This window comes from Sus scrofa, chromosome 2, assembly GCF_054392235.1.
Source record: "Sus scrofa isolate SSC_HxYL_T2T_F1_AM1 chromosome 2, Sscrofa_HxYL_maternal_Yorkshire_Landrace_v2.0, whole genome shotgun sequence".
Taxonomy (NCBI): Eukaryota; Metazoa; Chordata; class Mammalia; order Artiodactyla; family Suidae; genus Sus; species Sus scrofa.
This window is the reverse complement of record NC_139384.1, coordinates 22,120,268-22,133,320: the sequence shown is the minus strand read 5'-3', so window position 1 is coordinate 22,133,320 and position 13,053 is coordinate 22,120,268. Positions and strand designations below refer to the sequence as shown.

Below are 13,053 nucleotides of genomic sequence, written 5' to 3'. Positions count from 1 at the left end.
TTCCTTGAGTCATTTGGAGTTTATGACTTCCCATGCAGCTTGCACTCTCACTCATCATTCTGTTTTTCTCCCTGTAAAATTATTTTTTGGCCTAAGTGAGATTTTTTTAGGGGCAGAAATGCAATGGTCTTTGTATTTTCCTTCAACCCGCTCCAAGAGCCAGGCACAATCCTTCCAAAAAAAGATTATGGATTAATTTAATCCTCCCTGCCGCTTTTTGCACCTCCCAGCGCTAGAAGGCGATAAAACCCCCGATGGTGCATTGGAAGTCAGTGAAGACCGCTCTCGACGCGCACGTCTGTACGTAGACGTTGGGGGCGGAGCCGCCCTGTGCGCGGTGACTGGCGGCGGCACTGGCGGCAGCTGGAGGCGTAGTAGTACGGGTCGCAGGCTTGGAGAACTTCAGAGGCGGCGGTGGAGCCGGCGACGACCACGACAGCAGGAGCGGGCCCTGGGCTTGTCGCTCACCATGCCGACCGTAGAGGAGCTTTACCGCAACTATGGTATCTTAGCCGATGCCACGGAGCAAGTGGGCCAGGTGAGTCCTCCAGCGGCCTGCAGGGCCCGGCACTCTGCGGCCTCTCGAAAGCGCTCCCGGGGCCGGGCGGGGGCTGCTGCTTCGCCTTCCCGCTGGCTCCCAGCTGCCCCGGCTGTTTCGTCCAGGTGGCGCTTCTCCGAGTGCAGACTCGGGCTTTACCAGGGAGAGCGCGGTCCCCGGGTCCCAGGCTCCTCTGCCTCCCTTGGGCAGCCTTTTCTCACCGTGGCGTTTCCTAACTGAGGCGCTTCAGCCCCGGGTTCATTCTCTTCCCGAGCCTCGCTCTCTAGATTTCATTGAAGTCTTTCTTTTCGGTGTCGCTCAGTCCTTCGGAAGATGAGATTGAGAGTTCTGGAGAGAGCAAAAAATTTATTTCTCTAGGCAGAAATCTGCAGTTAATTTAGGAAGAGCTCTTGGGAGACAGAAGTTTTTGAAAGACAGAAGAAGAGCCCTTTTCGTACAGACTTTAATGAGGGCTTATGTTTTCATTATTCAGTACATTTTTCGAGCGCCTACCATGGATCAGGCGCTGCGCCAAGCGCTGGAGATTGAGGATGGAGAGGTGCTTTCCATACTCTCTCGGAAAGCACCTTCAGTGAGGGAGACTATTGATAAATAAGAAAGTTAGATTACTTTTTTTCTTTCCCCAGTGAAGAATGTTGTGGAAAAAAATATATAACGGAGCCGTGCCGGGGGCGGGGAAAGGCGGAGGGTGCAGCTTTAAATAGAGTTGTCTGGCAAAAGTTCTCTAAAGTGTTTGCCCAGACACACCGTTTTAGCAGTGTTTAATTGGCTCAGCGAGCCATTGTATCTTTGGAAGTTTTCAAGTACTGAGGTCCATTGAACTTGAGCTTGTAAGTGGTTGTGTGTTTTCTTGGGAAAAGGACCAAGCTCTCCCCGACGTAGTCCTGATCATTGTTAGAAATCCCATTCCGTATCTTTTCAGTGCTTAGAACGTCATGTGATTCATCCGCTTACCCATCCCATGGAGTTGCAAGTGGGAGATCCTAGAGTCTAGTAACATTAGCAAAGCTGTGACTGTACCCCTCCCATCCCTTTTTTCTGGAAGGTGTGATTCAAGTAGAACCTTTTCGAGCCAAACCAAAAAAAAAAATTATTTTTTTTATGTTGGAACCTTATTTTAGTTTAATCTGGAATTGTGAATATATCATTTTCAAGTATCAGATGATTTTCCTTCCCTACATATTTCCATTTCAGTAGGAAATTTTGACGTCATCAATGAGAAGTATATATGACAGTCTGTTGAAGACGTATATAGGGTGTATCTTAGGTCGGCTGTGAAGGAGACGTTTTCTGCCCATTAAGGCAAGGTGGGAAAAACTTAAGGTCTTTCAGTATGTGTTTGTTGTTGTTCTTGTTGTTGGGAGAGAAGGGTAGTGAGGATATTCTCTCTCATTCGTTCGACTGGGTTGGGAAAGACTGTAGCGAAGTGTTCCACCTAAAATTGACTTTGTTGCACATCAGCTGAGAGGATGAGGGAGAAAAGCTAGACAAGTGCTTCTTGGTCAGTTTGTAGATGGTGCTCTCCCAAAGAGTTGATTGAGGAATCTTCTGTGGAAACTCTGCAACTGCAAACATGAGAGCCCTCTCATAGCCCCACTCTCTCTTTTTTTTTTTTTTTTTTTTTTTGCTGGAATAGAAAAAAAAAGGTTGGCATCCACCTACTTAGAATATATTAGAGTAAATAGAAGCCAAACTGGCATTTATATATATACTATGAATAGTTGAGCGTTGCGCCCATTTTCCTCTAATGTCGTCTTTAATTATAAATACCAGTTTGGATTGAGAGTTCTGCGGAGTTCCCATCGTGACTCAGTGGAAATGAATCTAACTAGCATCCATGAGGACACAGGTTTGATCCCTGGCCTTACTCAGTGGGTTAAGGATCTGGCATTTCCATGAGCTGTGGTGTAGGTTGCAGATGTAGCTCAGATCTCAGTGGTGTAGGCCAGCAGCTATGGCTCCAACTAGACCCCTAGCCTGGGAACCTCCATGTGCCACAGTTTCAGCCTTAAAAAGCAAAAAAAAAAAAAAAAAAAAAGGTTTCTCAAGGCAAAAATCTGCTTTTAGTTTAGGGGAAGTGCTTGGGAGACAGAATCTTGTGAAAAACAGGAGGGGCCCTTTCATGCAGACTTTAATGATGACTCACAATTTCATTTATTCAGTATAGTTTTTGAGTACCTACCATGTACCAAACACTGTACTACTAAATAAACTTTTAGCAGTTTCCTTAGATGATGGGAGATCAGTACCTTCATGACACATTAGTGACAACTGTCAAACAACTAAATAAGATAAAAAGTCCTCTTCATAATGAAGTGTAGTGATTTTCTCAGCCTGAAACAGTGAATTCCAGGAGAATTGAAGCTGAACTAAACCGTAATGCTAGCTAAAACTCCTCTATTGTGTAATACTTCTTCCCTTTTAGAGAAGAAACCTAAAACTGCTCAGCAAAAAAGGTATATTGGGCTTCAATATACTGCTTGTGAATTTTAAGTAACAAAAGCAAAAGCCAACTTAAATGGGAGGGACGCCATTCACATTTTTTTAAGGAGAGGAAAAAAATGTTTACCTTCTTAGTGTAGCAAACCAGAATCTCATGTTACCTTATAAAATTTAAAGTTGGGGAGTTCCCATTGTGGCTTGGTTGTAATAAACCAATTAGTATCCATGATGATGCAGGTTCAATCCCTGGCCTCACTCAGTGGATTAAGGATCCGGTGTTGCCAGTGAGCTGTGGTGTAGGTTGCAGGTGCAACTCCAATTTGACCCTTAGCCTGGAAGCTTCCAAATGCCACTGGTTGGGCCCTAAAAAGACCAAAAAAAAAAAAAAAAAAGATTTACAGTGAGGAATTTAAATTTTGTAGCAGGTACCTATCTAGACACTTCTGAGCCCGTATTTAAGTTTCTTGGTCTAGAACTTCCTTCTGACTTTTGTTTTGATTTTCATCCTTTTTGAAGAGGTGAGTACCGTGGTTTCTCATGTAGCTGCTGCTGAGGGGAGTGCCTCTCTACTACTGTAAGTGCTCCTTTTAGGGTGTGCTCTCTAAATATGTCAGGAAAACACAAGTCCTCCGAGTTTATCAGCTGCTGTGCCTCAAACAGATCAGATCTTCCGCTTTTGGAAGCTCTTTGGTACTGTGTATTCATATATAGTACAGGTGTGTATTTTATTTCATGTGAGGACTTTCTTAATTCCCTTATGAATTGTGAAGTCTTGAGATTAAGGATTAAAGCCTTTTTATTTATTTTTTGTTTGTTTCTCTCCTTGCACTGCCCTTCAGTAGACATTTGAAGAAATGCAAAGAAGCAACGGGTACATACACATACACATACATACACAAAACCCTTGTTTTCAGGGATTATCTTTTGTGAATGAAGAAGGGAAGTATACATATACACACTCACACACACATTTATTTAAACTCTGAGCATGTGTTTTCTAATTAGCAAACTGCAGGTGATTCTAAGTGAAGCATCATTGATACCTCAAAACCTTCAAGTCCCTGTGTTATCTTTCCTCTTTGTAGCTCCAGTGTTCCACCTCCTTATTCAGCCTCCCTTTCCCCTACTCTGCCACCCCATAGTTAAATCTCCTTCCTCTGCTGTGTGGATTTTACCTCCCTAAATCCTTTTTCCAATGTGGCCCACCATTAACATTTGTCTCAAATGTTTAAGAATGTACTTTTTTTTGGTCTTTTTTTTGCTATTTCTTGGGCCGCTCCCACGGCACATGGAGGTTCCCAGGCTAAGGGTTGAATCGGAGCTGCAGCCACAGGCCAACGACAGAGCCACAGCAATGCCAGATCCGAGCCACGTCTGCAACCTACACCACAGCTCACAGCAACGCCGGATCATTCACCCACTGAGCAAGGGCATGGTCCAAACCGCAACCTCATGGTTCCTAGTCGGATTCGTTAACCACTGCGCCATGACGGGAACTCCGTACTTAATTTTAAAATGTAGAAACTTGGAAGTCCCATTGAGGCTCAGCTGGTTAAGTACCTGACATTGTCTCTTTGAGGATGCATGTTTGATCTCTGGCCTCACTCAGTGGGTTATAGATCCAGTGCAGTAGCAGGTGCAGCTCAAATCCAATGTGGCTGTGGTGTAGGCCTGTGGCTGCAGCTCTCATTCAGTCCCTGGCCCTGGAACTTCAATATGCTGCAGGTGTAGCTGTAAACACGAAAAAATAAAAAATGTAGATACTTAATTTTATATTAAATAGGCAGAAATTTTTAAGTTAAAAAAAAAAAACACTTGTTAGGGGATTTTGACGGTTAGGCTGACCTAAAATTAGATCAATCAATATAATGCCTAAACTCTCCTTTCTCCTATGTTCTCTTACACAGGAGAACGTGGCTCTTCAGGGTGGAAGAGTGTAAACTGTACTGACTTATATTTCATGAAATAGCATTCTTTTGTTTTTTTGGGTTTTTTTTTTTTTTTTTTTGTATGCTTAAGCTAAAATCACAGACCAAAAAAGTTCATAAAACCTCAGAATTATGTAGAACTTGTAAACTTAAAGTTTACTGAGTTTATTAATTGGGTCTGAGGAAGACAGTAATACTGTTTAATTTACCTCTTTTTTTGTTATGTCATACTTGAAAAATTTGTTGAAAATACATCCTTTCTGGAGTTCCCATCATGGCTCAGCAGAGACGAATCTGACTAGGAAGCATGAGGTTTCGCGTTTGATCCCTGGCCTTGCTCAGTAGGTTGGGGATCCAGCGTTGCTGTGAGCTGTGGTGTAGGGCCCAGACGCAGCTCCCATCTTGCGTTGCTGTGGTGTAGGCCAGAGGCTACAGCTCCAATTCCTGGATTCCTCCATATGCCCTAAAAAGCAAAAAAAAAAAAAAAAAAAAAGAAAGAAAATATATCCTTTCTCCTTTGAAATGAAGCTTTATTTAGTACAGGCTGCATCATGGTCCCAAACATGGCTTTACCTGGTGTCACTGACACTTAGGTATATGAGTTATGATTTAACAATCATAATTACTAAGTTTCTCTTTTAGGATGTGTCTGCTGAATGTGGATGGAATCGTAACTGACTTTTTACTTTAAAATATAAATTTCTTTAGAGTTTACTCTTTTAATTAGATATTAAAATCACACATAAATACACAGTTTTGGAAATGTATTAAATGTATTTATAATTAAAACTTCTTATTAGGATCATAAATTTATTTATCCAGCTAAAATATACAACTGTGTTGGATGAGGAAAAATACCCAGTGTTGTGTAGTATCTTAAATATTTTATTGTGGTTACATTCCTATTTATCACAAAATCACTGTGATTACTGAAAATATCATTTATATCCCCCTACTTGGAAAAGCAGAAATAGTAATTCCTTTAGGGAGATTCTGTTTTTAAAAAAATTCTTGTCCCTATACTACAATTAAAAGGCAAATAATTCAAAGAGCTGGCAAAGAAGAATATCATTTTTGCATTTCATAAAAGGTAATTATTTGAGGTCTATTAATGATGTTTGTGAAGTTATTTAATAAAACTGATGCCTATTAATGGTAGAAACTGATTTGGTTTCTAGTTTGAATATGTTAAAATGTCTAAACTTGCCAAGATAAGCAGTGAGGTCCTGCTGTATAGCACAGGAACTGTATCAGTCACTTGCGATGGAACATAATGGAAGATAATATGAGAAAAAGAATGTATATATATGTATAACTGGATCACTTTGCTGTACAGCGGAAATTGGCACAACATTGTAAATCAACTATAGTAAAAATTTTTAATTGTAAAAAAAATTAAAAATAACAATCTTAAAAAAAAAAGTAAATGAAGAAACTTTCCAAAGGTCTTACTGTGTTTAGGAGAATAGTATATCCCAATTTATGTGCCTGTGTGGAATCTATTTAGGACTCAAATTTTACCTTTGACGGTCCTATTTCTTTCTCTCTTCCTTTGTTAATTAAGCTCTCAGGATACTAATTTGAAAGACACCAATTAAAGCTTGGTATTAGGCACAGTTCTTGACTCAAGAGCCTATCAGAACTATGTTCAGGTCTTAGATCTGCTGCTTAACTAGCTGTATGGTTCGGACAGATTATTTCACTTCTCTGAGTCTTGGAAAACAAGACTCCTCTGAAAAACAGGGATAGTAGTAACACCTAACTCACAGGATTATTGTGTGGCATGTATGCAGCACATTCCCCAGTCCCTTGTAGGCTTCCTATAAATGTTGCTAGTAATTCTTTTCTATTCCAATTTTTTTTTTCTTTTTTTGGATTGGAGAATGATTCTGTTCAAGCATGAATTCTTCATTTAGTTTTAGGTGGCGAATTTTTGACAATTCAAAGGGTTTTCCAAGAAAAGTGTGAAGTTTGAGTTAAGATTGTGGTTCTCAGCAAAAAGGATGTCAGACTGCTTGGTTTTATAGTGTACAAGAAGCTGTGAAGCAAGCTGCAGGAATGTACGTGGTAGAGAGGTCAGCCAGGATTGTTTTGAACCTTTGCAGTGAAAAGTGTATGTTTTTGAAGTAGTAACTCCTAGAGACTGCTTTTGTATCTGCATTTCATGAGGAAGATTTCATAGAATTTCTGTTACTTGGGGGGGTTGGTAATGTTTAAGATGTAGAAGGAGTTGTCGTTATTAATTAGATGGAATTTGTTCATTAGAACTATTTTTTTTTTAATATATTTCTTTTAGTTGCACCTGCAGCATATGGAAGTTCTAAGACTAGGGGTGAATCAGAGCTGCAGCTGCTGGCCACAGCCACAGCAATGCCAGATCCAAGTTGAGTCTGCGACCTATGCCGCAGCTTGCAGCAATGAATGCCAGGTCCTTAACCCACTGAGTGAGGCCAGGGATCGAACCCCTATCCTCAGGGACACTATGTTGGGTTCTTAACCGGCTGAACCACAACAGAAACTCCCATTTTTTAGAATTTATTGTTTAAATAGTTTGGCAGTATATAAACCCTTAGAGTAATCTAGCAATTATGCATATTATATTAAAATCTTTATCTTTAAAAGATCGAATTGTGACCTATAGCCTTTTGATACATAGAACACATTATTTTTGATCCTAAAAAGATAATAATAATAATGTCCTTGAGATCCCACCTAAATAACTTTGTATCCCTCCTTTATTTTTTTAACTTAAAATAGTATTGTCCATGAAAAGAATTATTACAAAACTAAATTTTTAGTAATTCTATAATCCATTGGATGTTCACTAGTCATCCCCTCTTCATGGCATAAAGTGAGCTCACATATCCAAAGCATCTAGAGCTTTGCCTTGTACAGAGTAAATCGTATGCTGTGACATATTTGGCATCAGTATTGTGTTTAAGGTTTTCCAGTAATTCAAAGTTTTGTCTCTATGTACAAACAGATTTATCTATAGTCTTGGTATTTTTTACTTTGTTTACCAGCTTGATCATTGTCATTAATAAAAGACCGGTTTGGAGGCACCTGTGTAAAGGGGATTGGGAATTTGTTGACTTTTTTTTTGGTCTTTTTAGGACCACACCCATGGCATATTGGAAGTTCCCAGGCTAGGGGTCGAATTGGAGCTGCAGCTGTTGGCCTATGCCACAGCCACGCAGGATCTGAGCCTTATTTGTGACCTACACTGCAGTTTATGGCAACACTGAATCCCTAATCCACTGAGCAGGACCAGGGATTGAACCCATGTTCTTATGGATACTAGTCAGGTTCGTTACTGCTGAGCCACAACAGGAACTCCCAGGGAAATTTTTTGACTCTTCACATTATGAGTATCCAAGGAAAAACACTTCTGAAATTTTTTTTTAAGGAAACAAATGAGCTTCGAATGTATTATTCTAATAAAAAGTTAAATATATGACATTAGAATCTGTTTTAATCCAAATTGACTGGCTGTACAGAATGATATATTTTTTTCATATCCAAAAATATGGTGCAAAATAAAGCTTCCTAACCTTCCTGGTTTTGCTTAATTTCAGGAATGTATTCTCTCCACCTTCTGCAGGGTGCCAATTGGAAACAGATAAATATATTTAAGGAAATGTAACACAATTCTTTGAAAATTCTATGGTATTCATTACAGTTTTTTAAAGCATGATAACAATCACAAGGCTAGAGTCAGTAATCACTAGAATGAAGACCTATTGGTACACAACAAACTTATTTACTTTTTCCACTTAAGATTAGAGTCATTCTTCCCTTTTCTCAGTTCACAAATAGTAGCACAGGGGGCAGGAAGCAAATAGAAGGAAGGTTAAGTTTCAGATTTAAGCAGCTAGGAGTTCCCGTCACGGTGTAGCGGAAATGAATCCGATTAGGAACCACGAGGTTGTGGGTTCAGTCCCTGACCTCAGTGGGTTAAGGATCCGGTGTTGCTGTGAACTGTGGTGTAGATCGCAGATGCGTCTCGGATCTGGCGTTGCTGTGGTGTAGGCTGGCAGCTGCAACTCTGATTGGACCCCTAGCCTGGGCACCTCCATATACCACAGGTGTGGCCCTAAAAAAAAGCAAATTTAAGCAGGTAAAACTCCAAAAATAAGCCCTATTTCTTAGCCTATGTAAAATTTTACTAATTTAGACTCAGAGAAGTTTGTTTAGCTTCCCACCTTCAAAATTGTATTTCTTGGAGTGTCCGTCGTGGCCAGTGGTTAACGAATCCAACTAGGAACCATGAGGTTGCGGGTTCGGTCCCTGGCCTTGCTCAGTGGGTTTACGATCCGGCGTTGCCGTGAGCTGTGGTGTAGGTTGTAGATGCGGCTCAGATCCCGAGTTGCTGTGGCTCTGGCGTAGGCTGGTGGCTACAGCTCCGATTCAACCCCTAGCCTGGGAACCTCCATATGCCGCGGGAGCGGCCCAAGAAATAGCAACAACAACAACAACAAGACAAAAAGACAAAAACAAACAAACAAACAAAAAAACAAACCAAAATTGTATTTCTTTTCTGCTTTATTCTTTCTTTCAGCATAAAGACGCCTATCAAGTGATACTGGATGGTGTCAAAGGTGGTACCAAGGAAAAAAGATTAGCAGCTCAGTTTATTCCAAAATTCTTTAAGCATTTTCCAGAATTGGCTGATTCTGCTATCAATGCACAGTTAGACCTCTGTGAGGATGAAGATGTTTCAGTAAGTTTATGGTTGACACTTTTTCAATAAGCTTTCAGATGTTGCTTTTGCTGTTTTCAGTCATTTTCTATGTGTGGCTAATGTAACTAAAGTACCAGTCATATCAGTGCACAATAAAATACTGCAGTATGTCCTCGCAAGACAACACCCAGAACTTAAGTCTGCATGTGAGAAAATATATTAGCTCTTTCACCACCTTTCAACTGTGAAAAACACTTAGAATCACATAGTGCTTTGTTTTGCTTATTCATTAGCCACTGTTGAAAACAGTTGTGGCTCACAACATTTTCATAGTTTTTTATACATGGTGCATATGAAATTAGACTAGTGTTAGTTTGTAGTCAATTTATGCTTGTTTAGATATTTAAAATATTAATAGTATTGCAGCATAAAATATGGCATCAGCACCCCAAATAATTTGCATAGCAGAAAAATAATTGACCTGTGTAACAATTGTATGTGATTACTAGGATAAAAATAAACAGTTTTTCTTTGGAACAGAATTAACCATTAGCATTTCTGTCTGCTGATGAAAAGTTCCTAAGAATTTTCAACTCTTAGCTCTTGGCTTTTCAAATGAAAGTAGTAAATCACCAACATTTCATGCATAACTTGCTAGATTTAACTCTTTTGCATTTTTATGTTAAACTAGATACTCCAAGACTACATATTTGGAATTAAGTACACAGAATGTATTCACAAATTCTGAAGTAATTATTTACTAAATGTGACATTGCCACTGTAGCCATTCTTGAAGTATCATTCAAACCATCTTGAAGGATACTATATTATGTGCCCAAAGGCAGTGCATACCCCACAGTTGGATATAATCAGCACATAAACCATTGTTAGAATCCCAAATCTATCTACTCCAGTAAGATTATTGTATTTAATGTCCTTTTCCACATTTTGTTTTACTCATCTGTGAAACTTAAATTGGAGTAAATTATTTCTAAAATTACTGAAAATCTCATGTTCTATATTTTTGTGACTGAGATGCCCCTAGTTATGGTTTCTCTTTGGTTTTAGCTTTCTTTAAAGGTTGAGGTTGTTGTTTTTATTTATGATAGTATTTGGTTAATTTTTGTTTGAAATTGTATTCAGATTCGACGGCAAGCAATTAAAGAGCTGCCTCAGTTTGCCACTGGAGAAAATCTTCCCCGAGTGGCAGATATACTAACCCAACTTTTGCAGACAGGTAAGGAATTTTATTATTACCCTTTTATCTAAATATAATTTCTGTCTGAAATAGGGACTCTGGTTTTTTTAGTTTTTTTGCCCTGAAGGTGTTATCTGTGATAGAAATTTAAATTCTTTTTTTCATTGAGTAGTTTGAAGCTTAATGACTTAGAATTATCTAATTTCTAGTTTTGTGTTGAATTCTGTTTATAAAGCTATAATGACTGGATTCTTTGGGGAATTTTTGCTGTATCGTGATTTGCCTGCAAACCACCCCTTCCCACAAATTTCCTGTAGTTTCTTAATTGTACCATCTTAACATAAGAACTTTCCAGGCATGGCAGATCGGATTCTCTTCCCCTACAAGGAACATGTGTTTTCTTGGTACTTGAGAAAGATGCTTAATTATATGTCTCTTTCCAATGTAATCTGAGAAACTATGTTGAGCCTAAGTTTGAAAATCAAGTGTATGATGGAGTTTCCATCATGGCTCAGAGGTAACAAACCCAACTGGTATCCATGAGGATGTGGGTTCCATCCCTTGGCCTTGTTCAGTGGGTTAAGGATCCGGCATTGCCACAGAGCTGTGGCATAGGTCACAGACTCAGCTCGGTCCCGTGTTGCTGTGTCTGTGGTGTAGGCCGGCAGCTACAGTTCTGATTCATCCCCTAGCCTGGGAATTTCCATATACCAAGAGTGAAGCCCTAAAAAGACCAAAAAAAAAGAAAAGAAAATGAAGTACATAGTATGTTTCTTTTATTTTATATATTGTACCACTTTTTCTCTATCTAGATGACTCTGCAGAATTTAACTTAGTGAACAACGCCCTATTAAGTATATTTAAGATGGATGCAAAAGGTAAGGCCACTTCTTGTTCTGAATTATGTTTGATGTCCTAAAAAGTTGGGGAGTTTGGCAGTACTTGAGGAATAAAGTCTGAGATTCACCCAGAGATGTATTTCTTAAAAATTCTGAATGTTCTGGAGTTCCTGTCGTGGGGCAGTGGTTAACGAATCCGACTAGGAACCTTGAGGTTGCGGATTCAATCCCTGGCCTTGCTCAGTGGGTTATCGATCTGGTGTTGCTGAGAGCTGTGGTGTGGGTCGCAGACGTGGCTCGGATCCCGCATTGCTCTGGTGTAGACTGGTGGCTACAGCTCTGATTAGACCCCTAGCCTGGGAACTCCATATGCCACGGGAGCGGCCCTAGAAAAGGTAAAAAGACAAAAAAAAAAAAAAAAGAAATTCTAAATGTTCTAAAAAAAAAAAAAAAGGGCTGATTAGCCCAAGATTTTGGTGACTCAAAAAACCAGCAAAAATAATTGCAAAAACAGGTCAAACTTTTCCCTTAGATATGTGTTGGAAAAATTCTTTTTGCCACATAAAGAAATTCTTCTAAAATACATGAATTTATTATTAATAATAATAAAAAAATGTCATACTCAAGCTGATTCTGAAATCATGAGCAGAAGTGTATGACCCCTCTTATGGTTGGAGCTATGGGAAATTTCAAACTAGTTTAACCAGTATCAGTGATGATCAGGATGTTTATTAATTATCTCACTTGAAAAGAAATAACTAATTCAAATTTTAACTTGGAAATTTTCATTACTATGTAGAATTGACTTGCTACATGCAACTGTTTTGTTTTGCAGGGACTTTAGGTGGCTTGTTCAGCCAAATACTTCAAGGAGAGGACATTGTTAGAGAACGAGCGATTAAGTTTCTTTCTACAAAACTTAAGACTTTACCAGATGAAGTCTTAACAAAAGAAGTAGAGGAACTTATACTAACTGAATCCAAAAAGGTAAGCTTCGGTTATCATTTAGTAGAACTCTAATGCACAAGAACTTATTTGAAATTAGCAGTGTTCATCAAACTATATGTAGCTTGTGTATAAAATGATGATATCCCATAAGGTCCACCATAGAACTTCAGGATTTTCTTATGTTGTATTTTGTGCTTAGGTCACTTGTAATGATGAATGAATGTGTTAATTTAAAGGGTTTGATCACATTTAAATCCTTTATGGTATCATCCACAAAATTTATGCGTTCATCAGCTCTCTGAACAAATCAGTTCCTTTGGGAAATTTTACCTAATTCCCACCCTTCTCCCAGAAAGGATTAGACCCACTGATGTGGAGTACTTAAAATTTGCATGGTCTCCTGTTTTGCGTACAGTTACCATATTAGTGTGAACGAGGTTGCTTTTAACCATAGGGAA

The 13,053-nt window shown here is 39.2% G+C and overlaps 1 protein-coding gene across 4 annotated transcripts in view; it reads left to right on the top strand.

The window, feature by feature from the left end:
* Nucleotides 1-330: 330 nt before the first annotated feature.
* Nucleotides 331-13,053, top strand: part of API5 (apoptosis inhibitor 5) — a 31,937-nt gene continuing 19,214 nt past the window's right edge. For all 4 annotated transcript variants that reach the window (XR_014837045.1, XR_014837046.1, XM_005660984.4 and 1 more), the window contains exons 1-5: nt 331-538; nt 9,488-9,649; nt 10,754-10,847; nt 11,621-11,686; nt 12,483-12,634. Coding sequence is in view for 2 of the 4 variants with exons in the window: in XM_005660984.4 (XP_005661041.1) it covers nt 470-538; nt 9,488-9,649; nt 10,754-10,847; nt 11,621-11,686; nt 12,483-12,634 (543 nt within the window). In the remaining 2 variants the exon portion in view is untranslated. The remainder of the gene's footprint in view (nt 539-9,487; nt 9,650-10,753; nt 10,848-11,620; nt 11,687-12,482; nt 12,635-13,053) is intronic.